The 19,449-nt window shown below is 43.3% G+C and overlaps 1 protein-coding gene across 1 annotated transcript in view; it reads left to right on the forward strand.

The window, feature by feature from the left end:
- The window catches only part of plch2a (phospholipase C, eta 2a), a gene marked incomplete at both ends in the record, with an annotated part of 89,243 nt that overhangs the window by 65,102 nt on the left and 4,692 nt on the right, over window positions 1-19,449 (forward strand). Inside the window, 12 exons of the mRNA XM_083975862.1 lie at window positions 1,540-1,647; window positions 4,922-5,077; window positions 6,420-6,518; window positions 6,792-6,892; window positions 7,149-7,237; window positions 7,470-7,652; window positions 7,750-7,857; window positions 8,577-8,701; window positions 9,424-9,508; window positions 10,886-11,032; window positions 12,242-12,321; window positions 16,959-17,343. Of these exons, the coding sequence (XP_083831988.1) occupies window positions 1,540-1,647; window positions 4,922-5,077; window positions 6,420-6,518; window positions 6,792-6,892; window positions 7,149-7,237; window positions 7,470-7,652; window positions 7,750-7,857; window positions 8,577-8,701; window positions 9,424-9,508; window positions 10,886-11,032; window positions 12,242-12,321; window positions 16,959-17,343 (1,666 nt within the window). The remainder of the gene's footprint in view (window positions 1-1,539; window positions 1,648-4,921; window positions 5,078-6,419; window positions 6,519-6,791; window positions 6,893-7,148; window positions 7,238-7,469; window positions 7,653-7,749; window positions 7,858-8,576; window positions 8,702-9,423; window positions 9,509-10,885; window positions 11,033-12,241; window positions 12,322-16,958; window positions 17,344-19,449) is intronic.

Below are 19,449 nucleotides of genomic sequence, written 5' to 3' on the forward strand. Positions count from 1 at the left end.
TTTGGCATCAACCGCTGCCCCCTGTAACACACTCACACCGTGCAGCCTCACCGCGGGTCGGACTGTTGTCAGCCTCATGGAGCTGCTGCTGCTGCTGCTGCTGCTGCTGCTGATGGTGGTGATGATGATGATGATGCTGACTCTGACCAGCACCTCCATGACACTGTGATTGAGAATGATTGCTAACCACAGGACCAACTACCTGGCTCGTTAATGAAAAATCCATGGCTCAGACAGTGAGAGCAGGCCACTCTGTTCCTGCTGAGTCTGTACATTCACTGTTCAGCCTCTTTCTGTTGTCTCTTCCACTGAGGCCTGTGAGGAGGAGGAGGAGGCAGCAGAAGAAGAAGAAGAAGACTTTATTCATCCCCTGGAGGGACATTCCAATTGTCCAGCAGCTTAACCTAAACCTAAAATGCTATGATATAAATGCCAAGTAAAGTGCAAAGCACACAGAAAATAGACAGGTTCCAATGCTGCCTTCAAGACAACTCGCAACTCGGACTCTCCCAGTTGAAAACTCAGAGTTCCGACTTCACAGAATAACCAAAAACATGGCGGACCAGGTCTAACTTTGCATTCAAAGTACTTCACATAAGGCATAAAAACATTACAAAGGGCATAAAAACAATTTTAAAAAGATGTATTTTGGCATTTAAATGCATTTTAATTGATGGTTTACCGTTGACAGTGTGGTTCTGCCCAGGTGCAGATTGTTGTGTGACGTCAGACCACTGATTCTCGAAGAAGTTGGGGTAGATTTTTTTTCTCAGACTTTACCGAGTGGGAGCTCCAACTTCGATTACACTTTTTCTAGGAGGTCGGAAAGATCAGAGTTCCGAGTTGTCTCGAACGCTGCATAAGCATGGCTTTATCAGCCAGTGAATCCTCTGTAAGACTAATGCCAAGACAAACATAAGAAGGGAGCACATGAGACATTTCATTTTGTTTGCTTGACAGTGTACATTTACAATACGCTACAGTATTAGACAAGTGATTGGGGAGAAAATAAGTGGTTTCTAACCAAACATATGACATTCCCTATAGTAGCAGACATCTCATTTATCAACATTAGTCTGGACTTAGAGAGGAAAATACAAAGAATAAGGAAAACCTGCAGGGTCTTTACAACAAACAGCTACTTGAGAAAGCTGCTTCCTGTCTGCCTGTCACCAGCCTTTACATCAACTGTCACCTTGTGCACTGTTATGTGAACTTATCATCCCTTGTTTCTGTGTTGATATGTTTTTATTTAGTGCTCACTGCATACAGTATACTGTATCCCACTGTTTCATACCCAGTTACCCAACTATGGACAAAATAAAGTTTGCTTAATTGATCAAATATATTAACTGGTCTGAAAAGCCTGTGGCTGCAGAGACAGGCGGTGCCACATATCACATATCCACTGACAAACTGCTGTCCTCTCACAGCATGTAGAGTGCAAACACAAATGCAGTGCAGATTGGATGAATTAGTTTAGATTAGTGGTGCAGCTCTCTCTCTCTCCCCCCTCTGACTTGTTCTCTTCTCCACCAGGGGAAGAAACTGCCTCCCAACATCGACGAGAACGCAGAGGAGGGCGACGTGTCGGACGAGGACAGCGCAGATGAGATGGAGGACGACTGCAAGCTGATGAACGGAGATGTATGTTCCCCTATCAACCTTTTTCTCTCCACCTCGCCACATCTGTTCCCTCTGTCTGCCAGAGTTACATGCAGGTTATGTGTCCTTGTGTCCAGAAGATGAAAAGTGAATTGCGTGTTTATTTCCTGTCGCTGACGGTTCACGTTTAAACTATAAGCACTTCCTCCTGCTGTCCTGTCTTTGTTGTTGATCACCTGTATCTCTGCTCTTTGCTTCTGTCTCTCTCTCTGTGGCTATTTGTTCTCATTTCCTGCTCTTCTCTCTTCCTGTTTGTTCCTTCTTGTTTTTTCTTCTTCTCCTCCTCTTCAACTGTTGCTTGCTTCTTTCAAAGTGGAAGGTACAGTACTGTATAAAAAGCTCATCCTCAACCACCCAAGAAAGCTCATCCAGTCATGTGCCATATTCTCTCATCCTGCCTGTAAATGTGTGAAGTGATAGCCCCCCCCCAAAAAAAAAAACCGCCATCTGACATTACTTCTCTAACATGCTCCATGTAGGATTCTTAAACTGACACATGCACATTACATGGATAGATGTCTTGCAAGTCCAAGAACCAGTTCACTGAGCAGTAAATTAACAGTACTCAGCAGTATTAGCCTGAGATTGGTTCGGCTAAGATTTACGTGGCAGGTGTTGGCTTTTTACAACTTGGTCAATGTGTCAGTGCACTCAAATGTAGCACACTGTGTGGGCACTACACGGTTTATTGACGGGTGTAGTGAATGGATTTTGACAGGGTAGTGTTGTCTTAAATCAAACTGCTGTGCACTCACCAGAAATAATGATCACAACATGTGACCACGGTTTTTTTTTTTTTTTTTTTACTTTTGCCATTTTGAGTGAATCTGGTTTCATAGAAGAAACTGCTTGCTTTACTCCTCACTGTGAACACACCTATGCACTGTGAATTGAGACTCAGCTAATGTTTGAAGAGGGACAAGAACACAGACCATGGGGGACTAATTACATAAATTTTTAAATTTAAGTTGATTGAATTTTTTTTTTTTTTTTTAAAGCAACCTCTTGAGAAAAGACCAGTGTGGCTGGGCCAACACTGCTTAGACAAAACTAATGTTGTTGTTGCAGTTATTTTGCAACTAATGATACATTGATTTGATAGATTTTTTTTATCTATTTATCTAGTATCAGTTTCTAATGTTTTCCTGGAAATGTTGGCAGCATGTGTTGACAAAATAGGAGTTAGGAATTGTCCGACCTATATTCATAACGATTGGAAATTAAATATTCAATATCTGCCCAAAGCCTACAGCACTGTGCAGCAGTTTTAAGCTCTAGCATAAACAGTTCACTCATAAATACAGTATGAGTGGTAACAAATGGCCTTCAGACATGAGGAGATCCAGGAGTCCTGCAGCAGACGGTCTGATCTCTACTGAGTGCTGATCTTAACAGGGATTGTTCAGGTTCGGCTGCTTACCCAGCCCTGACCCTGCAGATACAGAAGACTCTGACTGCGTCTAATTCATTACTCCCTATATCATCCACTACAGTATATAGTGAGTTCAACCATTTGTAATGCTGTCTCGATGTGTAATTAGAGTGACTATGCCCTGTATAGTGGACTCACAGTATCTCACCATGCACCGTGAAAAGGAGTGTACTACTAATGGTCACTACCCAAGCATGATATACCATCATGCATTGCACTCGAGCTGGCGGAAAAAACGGTGCAGAGAAATGAGCCGAGTTGTGTCAGACAGTGTTTTATTCATTTTCCAGAGGAGCTCATTATTTACAGAAGTTCTTGGATGGAGAGTAGAGAGTGAGTGACTAAATCCACAGAGGAGCTGTGGCAGCTTCTCCACGAGGCTGGATCCACCTGTCTCCGTGCAGCTGCACTGAGAGCTGGTCTAAAGACGAACGCTGGCAGAAACTCATCTGAGTGTCAATTAAAAATCATTTACTTGGTTATTTTCTTGAAAGTATTCTCACTAAACTATTCCACTGTATTTATGGCAGTGAAACAACCAGAAGAATATAAATTACCAATCGTGTGTGGTGTGATCAGATCAAAGCATCAGGCTCTGATCAGGCAAGTTTTGTGTCAATATAATAGTTATAGAATAGATAAGAAACCGTATCAATCATGTGAGATGCACAGCACCGATTGGACCACACCTCTCATTAATAAAAGCTCAAAACTGGTTTCTTTGTATCTGCACTGAACATGTAGACACACACTCCTCCTGGTGCATGCGGCGCTGCCTGTGGTCTGAGACGAACAGGAGGTTTGTGGGTAAACTCTGCCACCGCGTGGCCGAGCCCAGCATGTGCCAGAGAGAGAATGAGCAGCGATCTCTCACTGAGGACATCTCTCATTTACTCCACAACATCTGTATAAAGGATGTCTCGCTGTCATTCTCCGTCATGCTATCACATCTGGAAGTACTTGCATATGCGAGGGGCCTGTTCATCAGCCGCCGGGGGAGGGGGGGGGGGGGGGGGGGGGGGTTCTGCTTCATGTTACATAATGTATTGCTTCATCTTTACTCCTTATGAAATGTGAGTCCTCATAGGCTCCTGCATGATGTGTTGTTAATCTCAGTGTTACAGTTACTCGACAAAAAGAACTTGTACACCATGACTGTCATACTCCCACATCAAATGGCTTACATAACCTAAACAACCATTTGTCAAATGGTGCAGGAGGCTTATGTAACTTAACCTAATGTATAGTGTCATTGGCCTTGCTTCATGTGTTTCTTTCTTTACCATGTCAGACCTTTCTATTCTGTCTTTTACAGAACAACCTCAGATAAAATCCTGCATTCCCTGTTTCAAACGTTGAGAAATTCACTGTCTGCTTAATATCTCAAGGTTTCATCTCAAATTTTGTTCCATTATCCATCAGTATGCTGGTTATTTTTGTCCAGTCTAAAAAATGTCAGTAAAGAGTAAGAAGAATGTCTGTCATACTCTCCTTCAATCCCAAAGTCATATCTTGACTTGTTTTGTCCAACTTCCAGCTCAAAACTCAGACATCATTAACAAATTTCCGAAACAGAGCAAATTATTTTACTTAACTATAAATAGAATGTTTAGCACGTGATTGATAACACTTGATAATGAAATGAAAGATTAATAGATAATAAGAATTGTTCAAGTGGCCCACTACCATAAAATATCTTCAGTGTAAATTATGTATGAAAATGAACAATTACACACAGGAACTGTTAAACATCACCTTCATTTCTTATTTCATGTAAGATGATCATCACATAATCATCGTAACTCGCTGTGTAACTTCTTCCAGACGTCAGCCAACAGGAAGCAGGTGGAGAACATGGCTAAGAAAAAGCTCGACAACCTGATGAAGGAGTCTAAGATCCGAGACCGCGAGGATCCGGACAGCTTCACCATCGCAGCCCTCCCTCCTGCCGGGAAGCCCAAAGGCAAAACTGGCTCCAAGGTAAACACAGCAGACAGGTAGACGGAGAGTTCCTGGTGAGCCAAGATCTCACCTGATGTTTCTGGAATACTTTCAAATGAATTCAGACTGGTGCTGTCCATCCATACACACATACATATATTACTCCATTTCATGCTATAAGCAGGTTAGATATGCCATTGTAAATAATAGATTGCAAATTGGAGGTGTTGTAGAAAGGAGGTCCATGTGTTGTCATATGATTTGATGTTGTTTAGAGGAGCTGGTTGCTGCTTGTTGGGATTTCTTTTCTTTTTTTTTTCATTTATTGCCCATTAACAGAAAAGCACTTTTTAACATTTCAAGTTCAAGTCAAAAACACAGTCATACATGCTGAGCTAGAATGATGGAGTTTTGGATTAGTGGTTTATGGTTTTGATGTGATTAGTAGAAATAAGCAGGCAGCAGTTGTAGCTGGAGGAAAGTCTACTTTACTTGAATTCATATGAAGTGTGAACATGAGGTTTAAAAAAAGAAGGCACATTTTAGTGTCAGAATGCATTTTCTGTTTGGTTGTGTTCTGACTTGCTGCTCCTTCAACCTTTAAACAGAAGCCAGACTTTGAAGTGACTGTTCCTTATTTACACACTCCTCCACTCTCTCCTGAAATCAACTGTGAAAAGGTGATAGAGACACGATGAGGACTGGACTGTTGCCAGTTCAAATCCCTGACAGAGCTGTGACAGTGTGTATGAGCAATGGATTAGTAACCCTCTCTCCTACAGCCATAACTACTCAAGCAGAGCTAGAACTGAATATGAATACATTACTCGGATAAAAACAGATATTTCGCTCTAAACAGATGCGAGTCACATCTGGACTTGTGCTTTAAGTAGGAGCTCTTTTCTTCTTGTTTGTCTTGTGCTTTTGTGTTTGTGAGGGAGTGCGCCACTGGAGAAGAAAGTGGGGCCCGTGCTTCTTGGTTTTTCCTTCAGTAAATGTTGCATCTAATGAAGTGTTTCTCCTCAAATCAGCTCCACTCTCCCATCCCATTAGCATAGAAATGACTTTTTCAAAACAAAATACAATCTTTGATTTGTAATTACATTTTTTTTTCTGTTATTGCCTCAGAGTCGTTGGAATTTGGTTGTTGATGACTCTTCTCAGTTGTCTGGTTTTTGTTTCATGAAGACAGTATTTCCTATTTGACTGTCGGTCATAAAACAGTTATGGCTGGTATGATTTAATTCTAATAACAACCAGCTCAAACGTAATAGTTTAAAACATCCCAAACAAAACAAAACAAAACAAGAAAGCAATTCAGTCTGACAAGTGATGGAAAAATGTTAATTACACATCTTGAAGATGTTTCCTCTGCTGTTAGGGTAAAAGCGAAGATGGGACAGACACAGCTGACGAGGCTAATCCCAGCAGCAACAAGCACACAGGCCGTTCCTTCATGGGGACCTTCTCTAAACGCAAGGTAAGCCTTTTTATTTCTGCTCTTTCTGCTTCACTTGAATCACTTTTCTGTTTCTCTGCCCAATCTTCCACCTTCTGTGATGAGAATATACCGGGGACGGTAAAAAACAGATTCACGGTTAATCAGACCAGAGACCAGCTGTTGTCTTATCATGTGACACTGTGTGTTGTTGCATCAACAGTAAACCTGGATCAAAACTCTATACTGTATGTGAAAAGATGAAATTGAAATTGAAATGGTTATTCTATTCTTTGGCCCCTCACTTCTCTCCAGAAAAAGTCAACCAAGCTGAAGAAGACGTCGAGCTTGGAGGACACAGATACAGATCAAGAGAGCACAAGCAGTGCTTCCCGTGCTCCACTGCACCACAGCAAGTACGTCACTCATTCACACACACACACACACACACACACACACACACACACACACGTACACACACCTCAAAGACAGGGTGCAGTAGGTAACCAGCTATAAAATAATTCATTATTTTCACTCTACATCATTTTTGAGGTAAATGTTTGTCCATAATAGTACTGTCACACTTGATTATATTTTATCTACTTATATTTCATCTGTCATTTAAATAATTTGGGTACTTCTGTGACCCTTGACCTTTTGTTGACCTTACAGAAAGAAGAAGACCATGAAGTTATCGAGAGCTCTGTCTGATCTGGTCAAATACACGCGGTCTGTGGGTCTCTATGACATCGAGGCACAAGGTGAGCACCTCTGTTGAACCTGTCCAAGTGTAAGATTCACTCACTGCTAAACATTTAGATTAAATTAATCGTAATCTCCACAGTGTTTCCAAGTAATTTGCCATTGAATGAGACCACATTATTTTATCTATTAGCAGTTAAAATCAATAACAAGCTCATTCAGCATTTCAGCTGAATGGAAGTTTGTGAGCCAACACAGAAAACAAAGACATTTTAATCTTGTTCTCTGCAGCCAACTGCAGCTGGCAGGTGTCGTCGCTCAGTGAGACCAAAGCCCATCAGGTGATGCAGCAGAAAGCCACGTCCTTCATCCAGTTCAACCAGCGACAGCTCTCCCGCATCTACCCTTCGTCTTACCGGGTGGACTCCTCCAACTTCAACCCTCAGCCCTTTTGGAGCGCCGGCTGCCAGCTCGGTATGAGCTTTACCCAACTCACCAAATTCACAGGTGGTCACATATTTTAGTGAGCTACATTGTTGCCGACCCTCTCCCTCCTCTGCTTTAATTTCAGTTGCGCTGAACTACCAGTCAGAGGGCCGGGTCCTGCAGCTCAACAGAGCCAAGTTCTACAGCAACGGCAACTGTGGCTACATGCTGAAGCCTGCCTGCATGTGTGAAGGTCAGCACAGGAAAATATATTCATTTGATTCATCAAGTAGAAAACAGGAACATATTAAGTTTATAATTTCATCTTTGCACTGGCAGGCATGCTAATGTCATGATAAATCATCATCTATGTTGGTTCCATATTGTACACGTTAAATTTGTTTTGATAGTTAAAGGTCCAGTGCGTAAAATGAGGGGAAAACAGTGACATCTAGCATTCTGATTCTATTCCATTTATGAACGTGAAACTCTTGAAACGTGCTCTCTGGTTGGATGGATTTTCCATTCCATATACAAACATGGCGGTGCAAGATGGCGACACTCTCTAAGCAAGACCCTTGCGATAAACCAAACAGATTTTATTTTATAGCAATTATACACTTATACAAATATATTATTTGGTAGTGTATTCAGATTTTGCCAATAAACCTTGACAAATATCACACACTGTCCCTTTAAGGTATTAATGAGAAGATATATTATAATAGATATATGTATATACACATACTGTACATAGGAAAGCATTTGAGTCAGTGGGCCATACTGTGATGGTGGTGGCTGCTTTGTTGTGACATCATAAAGTTACAGAAATCCTGGTGTATTGTTTTATGACTATGTGCATTTCTTTGTATCTTAAGCACTATGATGCATTTTCATTCTTGATTTTTGCCATTTAACTTTAGAAGTGAAAGATTATAAATAGCCATTGTACTTCCTTTCTATCCACTGTAGGTGCCTTTAACCCCAACCTGGAGGATCCACTGCCAGGTCAGATGAAGAAACAGCTGGTGTTGAAGATCATCAGTGGACAACAGCTGCCCAAACCCAAAGATTCAATGTTAGGGGACAGGGGAGAGGTAGGACTTGCATACAACTGTAAACAAGCATACAGTGAAAAAAAATTATATATCCCACAAACTGAACTTGTCATACACACTGCGCTTCAGACGGTGTTTCACAGTTAGAACAGATACAACACTCTGATAAATGTCCACATTACACATCCTGATAACATTCTCCCAACCACTGGTCACGCCATATTTTCCAACAAACATCTCACTAGGTTTTCAACAATGTATTATCCACAATTTATTAATCACTTTAGATTATATTTGCTGTTTTATCATCCACTTTGATGTACAATCTAGCAGCTCTACTGACATCTCATGATTTGGCTTTGAATTCATGTCAATAAAAAAATGAAAGGCTTGATAATATTAGCTCCTAGATGTTAAAAATATTGTATGACATTTGTCATTTTTATAGCCTACTTACATTTTTTTACCTGTTAAACCAGACAACTGTAAAGGAACCTCTATAGGATGAAATATGTTGAAGTACGTACAACCAGGTCCGGTTGTCCTGAGTTCAACCCTTCACAGCCGGGTGTTTTTACTGAGTGTTTTCACAGGAACATATCAGTGTGTCACTTTCCCACCTTCACCGAGTGGTGATGATTTCAGCCAAGCTCAGTGTACATCAGATTACTCCACAAACAGGAAGTAACGAAGTGTGATCATTGAAAGTGGCTTGACGTCCTGCTGTGTCACCTCAGCACTGTGGAATGTCTCTCTTTCAGATCATCGATCCCTTTGTGGAGGTGGAGATCATCGGCCTCCCGGTGGACTGCTGCAAAGAGCAGACCAGAGTGGTGGATGATAACGGTGAGTCAATGGAGAGCTGAATTATTCTGCCTCATCTCTCATTGTAAAAATGCAATATGATCTGGGGGCCTTTCTTCACCTAGACAGACCTATAGGCCACAGGAATAAATGTGAACTAGAAAGAGCATCTCCCAAAGGAAAATGCGTGTGAATGCTGAAAGCCATTGCTGAAGCCATGCTGAATTAGCAGAAGAAATTGACAAGAGAGCAAGTACAGGAATGACATGCAACATTTATGAGGCAGGAATCGAACTCGCAACCTCATGACTAGTAGCCTGATGCATTAACCTCTCAGCTCCTCCAATGTTCATTGGAAGAAGAGCAAGTCATTCGCTAACCAGAAGGTTGGCTGTTTGATTCCCATCCTCTTCTGCCGACGGTCGGTTCAGTGTCCCTGGGCCACACACTGAACCTGAAACTGCCCTCCAAATGCAAATGAACAGTGTAAAGCACTTTGAGTAGTCGGAGTAGCCCATTTACCATTTACCATCTTAATAACTTAACTTATAGAAACTTTAGAAAAAAAAAATTCTACAGTTGAGATGTTGAATGAAGTCTGTAGCTTAAACTATGCAGAAGTAGAGTAGTTTTTAGAGTTCAAAGCCTGTTCCAATGCATTTCCTTTGGGACAAAAAGATCAGAACACATGTAATATCTAAAAGTATAAAGAATATCAAAAAGTTGAATAATAGCAATAATGTATGAATTGTTGAAGTAGCACAATGTAGGACTAGTTAGGTTGCAAGGTGTCCACTAGTGGATAAGTTATCACCCACATAATAATAATAAAGAAAGATGACCTCACAAAGAACAATAGTGTGAATGCTGAATAAAGCAATTTGTGGTGTGACTTGATTTTAATGCTCTCATCTGAGAAATGTCATCAGCTGCTGGCCAGTTTGCAGTGGATCTCGTGTTCTCTGACTGCTGACAGCTGCTCACTGACACAGTAAACACCGGGGGTATCAGTTGATGCCCCTGCTGTTTCCTGCGGTTTGTCCTGCTTTAGCTTTGACATGTGATTAGTGTGTGTATGTGCTGTTTGGAGCCATGCATTGAATATGACTCCTACTACTACCTTTTGTGTTTGCGTGTGTTCATGTGTGTGTGTGCTGTCTGTATGGCTTCTGATCTATAATTGATGAGCTCAGCATGAAAAGACATGCATAGCTAGCACCTCTCAGTCAGCGTGCACACACACACACAAACACTGAATAATTGATGAGTGCTGAGCTCGCTCTCTAACTTTGTCCTGGACCGTCCACTCTCTCTGTCCTCTGTCTCCATTTCTCTCTCCTCTCTTCTTATCATCCTCCTCTTCCTCCCTCCCTCCCTCCTTCCCTCCTGCGTGCGATATCTCCTGGGCCGGTCCTGTAGGTTTCAACCCCATGTGGGAGGAGACTCTGGTGTTTACAGTCCACATGCCGGAGCTGGCCCTGGTGCGCTTCCTCGTGTGGGATCATGACCCCATTGGCCAGGACTTCATCGGCCAGCGCACCATCGCCTTCAACAGCATGATGACAGGTAAGAGACGCTGAATCACCTGTTCTTACATGGAGCTGATAGATACAGATCGTGTTTCTCCGGTGACCGCTGAAAGTCTTGTTTTTGTTTTTTGTTTCTCCCGTTTCAGTGATAGCTTTCTGTAGAAATGAGAACAAGTCTGATGTGATTGTTATGATGCATTTGGAGCAATATATTTATATATATTTGAATTAATCAGTGCCACTCTGGTTGAATCGCTTTTGGAATGATTCTGAGAACAGGACTGTTTGGTGCTATTATTATATATTATGACCAATTATTAATTATTGATGTAATTTTCATTCTTTAAAAGAATAAGATGAGAAGAAGGTAATTAGTGTCATGTCTGTCAAGGTCACTGCTTCAGTAAGTGGATGGTTAGCCTAGCTTAGCATTGAGACTGGAAATAGCAGGTTCCTTCAGTCCAGAGTTGGCTAATAGACCTACCAAGACCTCTAAAGCTCAATAATGAACAACCTTCTCCCAGCACAAGTACTCTCCCCCAGTGTACATTAATAGTCATGTGATGTGCCATTTCAAAAGTGTCAGTAGAGAAATTATTTCTTATACTGAGCAAAGATCTATCAGTCATCTGGACTGAAGTTATTTTAGACAAAAATGAAATCACATTTGTGTGGATGTCACGTAGCCTTAAATTGGGACCAGGAAAAGCAGGGCTTCCTTTATTCATACACAAAGAGACTTATGTAAAAACAGCAATTTAAGTTTTTGGGGTGAGTTACTGTACAGTAGGTTAGAGCTGCTCTCATGACAATTAGAGCTACGTCTTCTTTGCAGCATATGGTGCAGGTCAAAAACAGCCAAAACCTGACCTCACTGAAAGAAACCGAGCTTTTCACAGCTTGGAAACAGGACTAAACTAAAGACCTCATTAGACTGAATTGAAACAGAGAGCTGAGTGTCACCTGCGTAGATGCATCATCCATACTGGAGACTGCAAATTTGAAAGAGAATAGCAATAAAGATAAAGATGACCTGTCACCTGCTGTTAGATATGGTGATACATTATGGATGTTACATTATGATTTAATAAAAATGCTGGTGAGGAGCCTTGAAGTAGAACATCAACCGTAGAAAAGGCTTTTGGTGTGGATCAGCCTTTGTTTCACTTCAACATGTTTGAACATGTGCACTGTTACATACGAGTCACTGATAATGCAGATGTGTCTGTAATGTGATTATGTGCAGGTTATCGCCACGTGTACTTGGAAGGTATGGAGGAGGCCTCCATCTTTGTTCATGTAGCTGTGAATGACATCACTGGTAAGGTGAGTACTTCAGTGGACGCCGGCTGAAAACATACAGTATGTAAATCTGTTGTGTCTGGGATACAGTTGAATTTCAGGCGTCCAGTGTGTCAAACTGTAAAATTGTAATACAATAGATTTGCTGTGTTAATTAGAGCTCAATCAATAGCAGAGTTTTGATGCCATGTTATTTATAATATATGTGGACTTATCCATAACCAATACATGTTGAAGCATCCAGTGATGAGCTCTTTTATCATTACTGATCTCAGAAAAGAAAAAAAAACTTCCCTGATTAAAAATCTGTGAAATATTTATTGATTGGGCTCAGCGGTTTGCAGACATACTCAATCAAAGGAAAACCTTGAAATACCATAATAATAATAAGCATTATAAATCATTCAAAATATTTCAGGAACAATCAGGGAGGCAGTTGTAGGATCTGAATGTTTTGTTCACCACTGGCTGCAGGGCTTCCTGATGGTATAGTGATCAGTTTTCTGCAGAAAAGCTATGGCATAAGGTTAAGTAACATCTTTTAAATCTCTGGACTGTCACTAAGAGTTTCATCGTGTTTTTTCACTACTTGTACCAGAGCAGTGCTTTCATTTAGGACTGTTTCTCCACCCTGGTACCCCCTTTTGGTCTAAATTTCTGTGTTACTGCCCCCTTAGTTCCCAGTGAAGAGTCTGGCAAACATAGATTACATCTTTCATCCACTTTATGTTCGCTGTGCAATGCTTTTGAGTCCATCAAGCAGTTTTGGGCTGCAAAGGAGCTCTGGGTGTGAGACAGCCCGATATCCTATGTTCATTGGAAAATAGACCTTTATATAAATTTCACCTGCAACAATAACTTAATAAAAATGAACGGTGCTGTGGTAGTTATTCATAATAATATTACCCTGTATTGACTGTGTGCATTGTTTCTGTTTCAAAATGTTCTTTGTGATCATAACTGATGCAGTTTTCACTATCACCACACAAGCTTTGGTTTTGTCTCTTTGATCCTTCAGTTCCACTCAGCTGTCTCCAGACATGGTGTAGATGACCGCTCTGTTGTTCATTGTCCTTGCTTTGAACTTCCTCTTCCTCAGCTGCTGCTCTGTGCCTCCTGTCGTGATTCTCTCTTATCCCTCAACCCACCCATTTTCTTCTTTCTTTCTTTCTTTCTTTCTTTCATCCCCCCTCCCCCCTCTCTGATTTTTACTCTCTTCCTGTGTCTGTTTGTGATTTCAGTGGACCCCTCTTTTTCCAAACGCTCCATTTAGAGGCAAGAAATTTTTAGGAGCCCTGAAGCTGCCACTCAAAACACAGGTGTTGTGAGACCCAGTCGGCATCTTGCATGAGCCACACGCTCCACCCTCTTTGCCACCAAAGTGACCCCCACCACCCCCCTGCACACATTCCTCTTGTCAGCCAATGCAAGCATTAAAAATGATAAGGCCAACTCATGTCTCACATGAGTTATGATGGCTCAACTTAACCTGCATCTTCATTGACTCCCCAAGTAGATCCAATGTCATCAGCCTGCTCTGTTAAAGAGCCGGAGAGAGACACTGCCAGTGCTGCTTATTTTTGCAGAGGGCATTTTTCTCTTAGCTCAGGAGTTTTTCAGTGTACCGCACTGCCTAGATATACAGCCTCTGTGTCTTTTGACTTTATTTTGGAAAATTTAAATACTTTTTAAAGCAACTGTTTTTTTTTCAGCCTGGCAATGTCCACTGTAGCTAGAGATGAAGCAGCTCATGGATAATGGATATTTGTTTGGAAATGGCCCCAAAAACCCAAGACTTCTGACCCCATTTGTATCTCCAGCTGTGTGGCTCTTGATATGGAGATCATCAGTTTCCTGGTCCAACATGTAAATTGAGAATACTGTAACAACTCTTGCATTCATTTGTACAGTAGGCTATTTGTCAAAGATATTCAGGATGTTGAAACATGTTTAGGAGCTTCCAGTTAGGCTAAACTTCACTGAACTCATCTAAGTGCCCATTGAACTAAGGTATAATAAGAAGAATACTGAGTTTCCCATCAGCCTCTGGGTAAAACTCCAAACAAAAACATTTCCCAAATTTGTGGGGATCTGCTTCAAGGTTGGAGGTGTCACAGGACGATGGCAGCTCAAGCTGCAGAACATGATTTACTGAGCTTCACTGCCTGGCAGCTTAATCAATAATCATCATGTGCAGTTCAGCCCACATTTCCTCTTTTTTTCCACTCAGCCAGAGACTCTTTTCCTTTTCGTCTTGTCTTTTTGTCTGCGCTGTTACTTTGCTTTTGACAGATATTCAGTCAGCCAGTCACCACGATTTGGATCTACTTCTTTCACATTGTTCTAAACAAATAACAGCATTGGTTATAGGTGATACAAAAATATGATGCCTTTTCCCACTAAAGCTCCATTTAACATTTCTGTCAAAGTGGGTTTAACAGTCATCAGTGTTGTTGTCTGAATGTAACCCTCATCGTTGTGTGTATCATTTTTGCCCCATTTGTTGTGACTTTTTTTTTTTATATCATGCAGAACCTAAACACACAGCAAAGGTCCATTCAGCATTACAATGTCTGTGTAATCTGAATATTACCTGTTTATACTGGTTCTACATAAGAAATAATTAGTATGAAGCCAGATCTACACACCCTCTGAAAGCCTCAGTGCACCCTACTTGTAACCCATTACTGCAGTCTTGTAGTTGTCCAACCAACAGGGACAACACTGAAAATGTTCAGTTCCCACTAGGGATGTCACAAGAACGGAGTCCATGCAAAATTCAGAAAATGTGGTGGTACTTGTTTTTCTACAGAACCATAGGTGTTGAAGGTGAAGTAAACAAAAACAGCAGTATGAGGAATGACAGTGGCAAATGTAGTGTGCAGCACGTGACGTGAGCACGGTTTTAGCTAACATTATATACACATTACTATACAAATTGTATAGGCTAACAAAGCAATAGCTCACAACATTAAAGGTTGGGTCTGGAGTTTTTTGCCCAAAAATAAACGCTAGACTTATACAAATGAAATCTGTCTTAATCATCACCTATGGGCTTCTAGTCCTGTGTGGTGGTGGCCGTGTCTGCAGCGCCCCAAAATACAACCCTGCCTGTATTTTGGTCCTTTGCTTTGTTTTGTTGTGTACGGGGACGTTTCTGGCTGGAGAGTGAGAGAGTTGGTGTTTTCTCTACAGCCAATGACGGAGCTCAGGTGAAGCTACGTCCAGCAGAGTAGGAGGGCTCGTGGCTGCTAGCCCCACTAGCTGTCCCATGTATTAGCGAGTGCTAGCATGTCTCTCTCTCTCTCAGCAACAGCATTCAGGACCGCAAAGAAAAATGGTCCGTTCACACCGAAAGTGTCAGCAGAGGCTCTCAAGGCTATGTTCACTGGCATCTCACCGCCTGCCAGCTCTAGAGGCCAGCGGCCAAAGGAGCGGGACTTTCAAGCAGCGCAGAAGATGTGTCCACTAAGGCTCTCTCAATTTCTCCCGGTGTGAGAAACCCGGTCTGCAATTGACTCCTGAGGCTGCTGAGGCTGCTGTGGCGGCTGCGGCGGCGCTCCTCATTTACATGAAGTTGAACTTCTCTCAACTTCAGTTTGACGCTCGCAGTGCGACACGCCACTGCTGACGTTCCCAACGCCTGTCGACACCAGCCTCTATTGAAAATTAATGACTTACAGCCGCCGCAACGCTGCCCACGGTTTCAGTGTGAACGCACAGAAAGAAAAACAATCTGAGTGAAGTGCTGGAGCCGCGGACCGGTACCCGTCCGTCAGGGCCGTGGTGAGCTAGCTCGATGCTAACTTCGGCTAATGGTAGCGGTTAGCATCCGCCGCTAACACCCTCTTCCCAGCTCACCACAACGGCTCTCCTACTCGTTACAACATAACCCTGGAGGTCCCCATTGTTGGTGACGCCCGGGTGTCGGCCCACGGCTCCAGCGCTTCACTCAGACTGTATTTCCTTTCCTTTGTGGTCCTGACAATTGCTGCTTATTGCTGTCAGGGGTAGAAGGCTACACAGTTGAGTCCAAGAGGAAGGGCCCAGTTTGAATGTTTTGTTTACAAACTGCAACGAACAAAACTCCAGACTCTACCTTTACCAGGCTACTGTCATTACCAGGCAGTTTAAACTGCTCCTCCTATACAGTGACTGTATGGAGTGCTGCAGCTCCTGTTGTTTTCTGTGTTTTGCAGTGGAATTGAATGTGGTATCTAGACTTCAGTGGTGTTACAGGTACCACAGTTCTGGTATCGTGACATCCTGTGTTTAGTGCTCTGTGCGTTGAACTTTGACGGGTAGTTACATGCACGTTCGCCTGACTAATATGTAACTGCTGGTGCGACAGCTGCTGTATACAGATGTAGAGGCAAACACTTTGAATCCAGATGGAATTCAAAGCTTCAGCATGGATTACAGCAGAATGATCATCACACTAAACACTGAGTGATCATTCGCAGGTGGTGTTACAGGAAGGCTCCTAGGTTTATTGATGGAATTAGTTTATTGTTTTTGAAGCATGCTCACTGTACAAAAACTTGTGTCCAGTGTCTATGAGAAATATTTCTCTTGCATGAACACTGTGCTATTTATTAGTTGTGCCTTGTTTTAAGAGCTATTGTGTGTTTGACAATTGTGTTTTCTTGTGTTCTTGTCAGGCCAGAGCGGTCAGCGGCATAAAAGGGCTGTTTCACAGAAACCCAAAGCAGGCTTCCCTGGACAGCCATGCTGCTGCACAGCACAGCCGTAAGCACCCGTTTGGTGCCCACCTCCTGCGCCGCACTGCTAGTGCACCCACCAAAAGCCAGCCCAAAATCAAGAAGGGCTACCCAGAGATCACCATTGACACCAAAGACTACAGTTCAGAGGGTGCTAGTGAGGAGCGAGAGTCTGAAGACAGGGACAAGGCGTCTGCTGCCACCTCTCACCAGTCCACACCACCACAACACCACTCCAGGGATTCGCTGGCGGAATCCCACCAAGCCAAGGGGCCCTGGGACCGTCCTGACACCAATGGGGCTTTTCACCCTGAGGAGGGTAAAGGTAAGAGTCCACTTTTCGCCAAGCGACGACCCATGAGTGAGCCTCTGAAACGGGCCAGTCGGCTCCGCTTTCACGATCCGTCGGAGATGAAGCCGGGGGTGTTTGCCCGAGTCGCGCTTAGCAGCTCGGGCAAGGTGGGGATGTCCTCCAACTGCATGACATGTGTGATTGGCTCCAAGGGGAGCCCAGAGGCTGACAGAAAGGGTCAGGTTGAGGAAAGTCAGGAATGCAAGTCTGAAATGGCAGCTGGAGAGAGACAGGAGAGGAGTAATCGCTCCTCCTCAACAAAGAGACAAGTTCAGCCAGAGCCTGTAGCCAAGCCCCAGCCCCTCGCTGCACAGCCAGACTCACAGCAGTCTCCTCCCAAGCTCAAGTCCTGCTCAGAGGCCCAGTTTCAGCATTCGCCCCAGGCTCTCCATCAGTCTAACCCCTTCCACAGGTCCAAAGCCAGGCAAACTCTCGGTACCCAACACGTCCGACCTCAGCCTCAATCATCACAGAGGAACCCTCGGTCCTGCAGCGTTCCCCGTAGACTCTCCGCCAACACTGTAACACCAGCCCCAAGCCTCACACCAGACTGCAGGTCCAACCTCCGTTGGCAGCAGGCCACACCCCCCAACTACGGGGGTGTTTGCGGCTCAACATTTACCCCATTCACAAACGGCAACGCCCCAGGAAGTCTGTCGCTCAGCGACAGCGACAGCAGCAGCTGCGACAGCCTCCACAGTCTGAGCAGCCTGGAGTTGCCTCCCATGCTTCCTCCATGTTCTGTCCTTGACAGCCGCAAGAGGGCTGTAGGCACGCTGCAGCGCGAGATGAACGCCCTGTTTGCTCAGAAAATGGAAGAGCTGCGCCATAAGTCCCCCATGTTCTTTGCCGGTAAGATATACCTGAGGCAACCCCCTCGCAGTAACACAGTAGCTGCTGTGTTGTGGCTGTAGCGCACCCACTGTGGACTTCCTGGTAGCCGACTAGCACCTTAACATCCTGTGTGTCCCTGATAGTTTGTAGACAAACCAAATCCCAACTTAGAGTAGAGTTCAATTTTAAGTTTTAACATTTAATTCCATTAATTGATTACAATTTTTCCTCTCTTTGCCTAAAAATACTGAACCTGACTCAACCCACCGGCTGGGCAGATGAACAAAGTGGTAAGTTTTAACCTAAAATGAGTGAACTATAGTGTAGGTCCCCTTGTTTACTCCACTTCACCAGCCTGCAGATAGCCATCCCTCCTCCTGTTAACAAACACTGGTCGAAACTAAACCAAATGACGGCACCAACTTCGGTCTAGTATTAGGTTTGTGAGTGAGATTTTTCGCCAGCTTCGTTGTAAACACATGCACATGGCCAGCAGGAGGGTTAGCAAAACAGAGGAAAAGCAACCAGACTTGCATACTTTCCTCTTTAACTAACCTAGATTTTAAGGTTCTCTTATTGACTTACTCAATAAATTAGCATTTGAAAACAGAGACACGAACAGTACAGTGTAGTCCAATCCACCATCCACAGCTCACATACTCAGGTATCCATACATCACTTCCAGTGTTAAACCTCCATGACCTACAACTACTGGCTGAGCTCTGGCAGTACACAAGGCTCTGACGTCAGCGGTGCGTCCAGGTGACGACCCCTCCTCCTCCTCCTCCTCCTCCTCCTCCTCCTCCTCCTCCCTCACATGACAGATTTTAGGGGAAGTTCCCATTGAACAGCAGCTGCTCCACACCGACCCCCTCCTCTCCAGCCTCTCAGTCCATCATGTGATGACCATTAGTGTTTTTTTACCATCAAAATGAATCCCGCGGGGACAATCAAGTGTGTGCAGGGAGTTGAGTTGAAGTTTTCTTGCCTCCTTACAATAATAGCTGACATCTGTTAGTCATATGATGCTGGCAGATAGTGTACTTGGTGGTAAGTCATGTGATGAATCCCTGTCAGCAGCTTCACCTCTTTGTCTTTCATTTCAGTGTAAATCGGATGCTGTGTCTTTTGGTGATTTGGAGATGGATACGATGCTTTCTCTGCCCTGTAAACTGTTTCCTTACCTCCGTTCACCCTCTTCTCTCCAGTTTTGCTAAACTCCTTTTTTCCTCTCTGTCCCTTTTG

The sequence above is a fragment of the Trachurus trachurus genome, assembly GCF_905171665.1.
Source record: "Trachurus trachurus genome assembly, chromosome: 7".
Classification (NCBI taxonomy): Eukaryota; Metazoa; Chordata; class Actinopteri; order Carangiformes; family Carangidae; genus Trachurus; species Trachurus trachurus.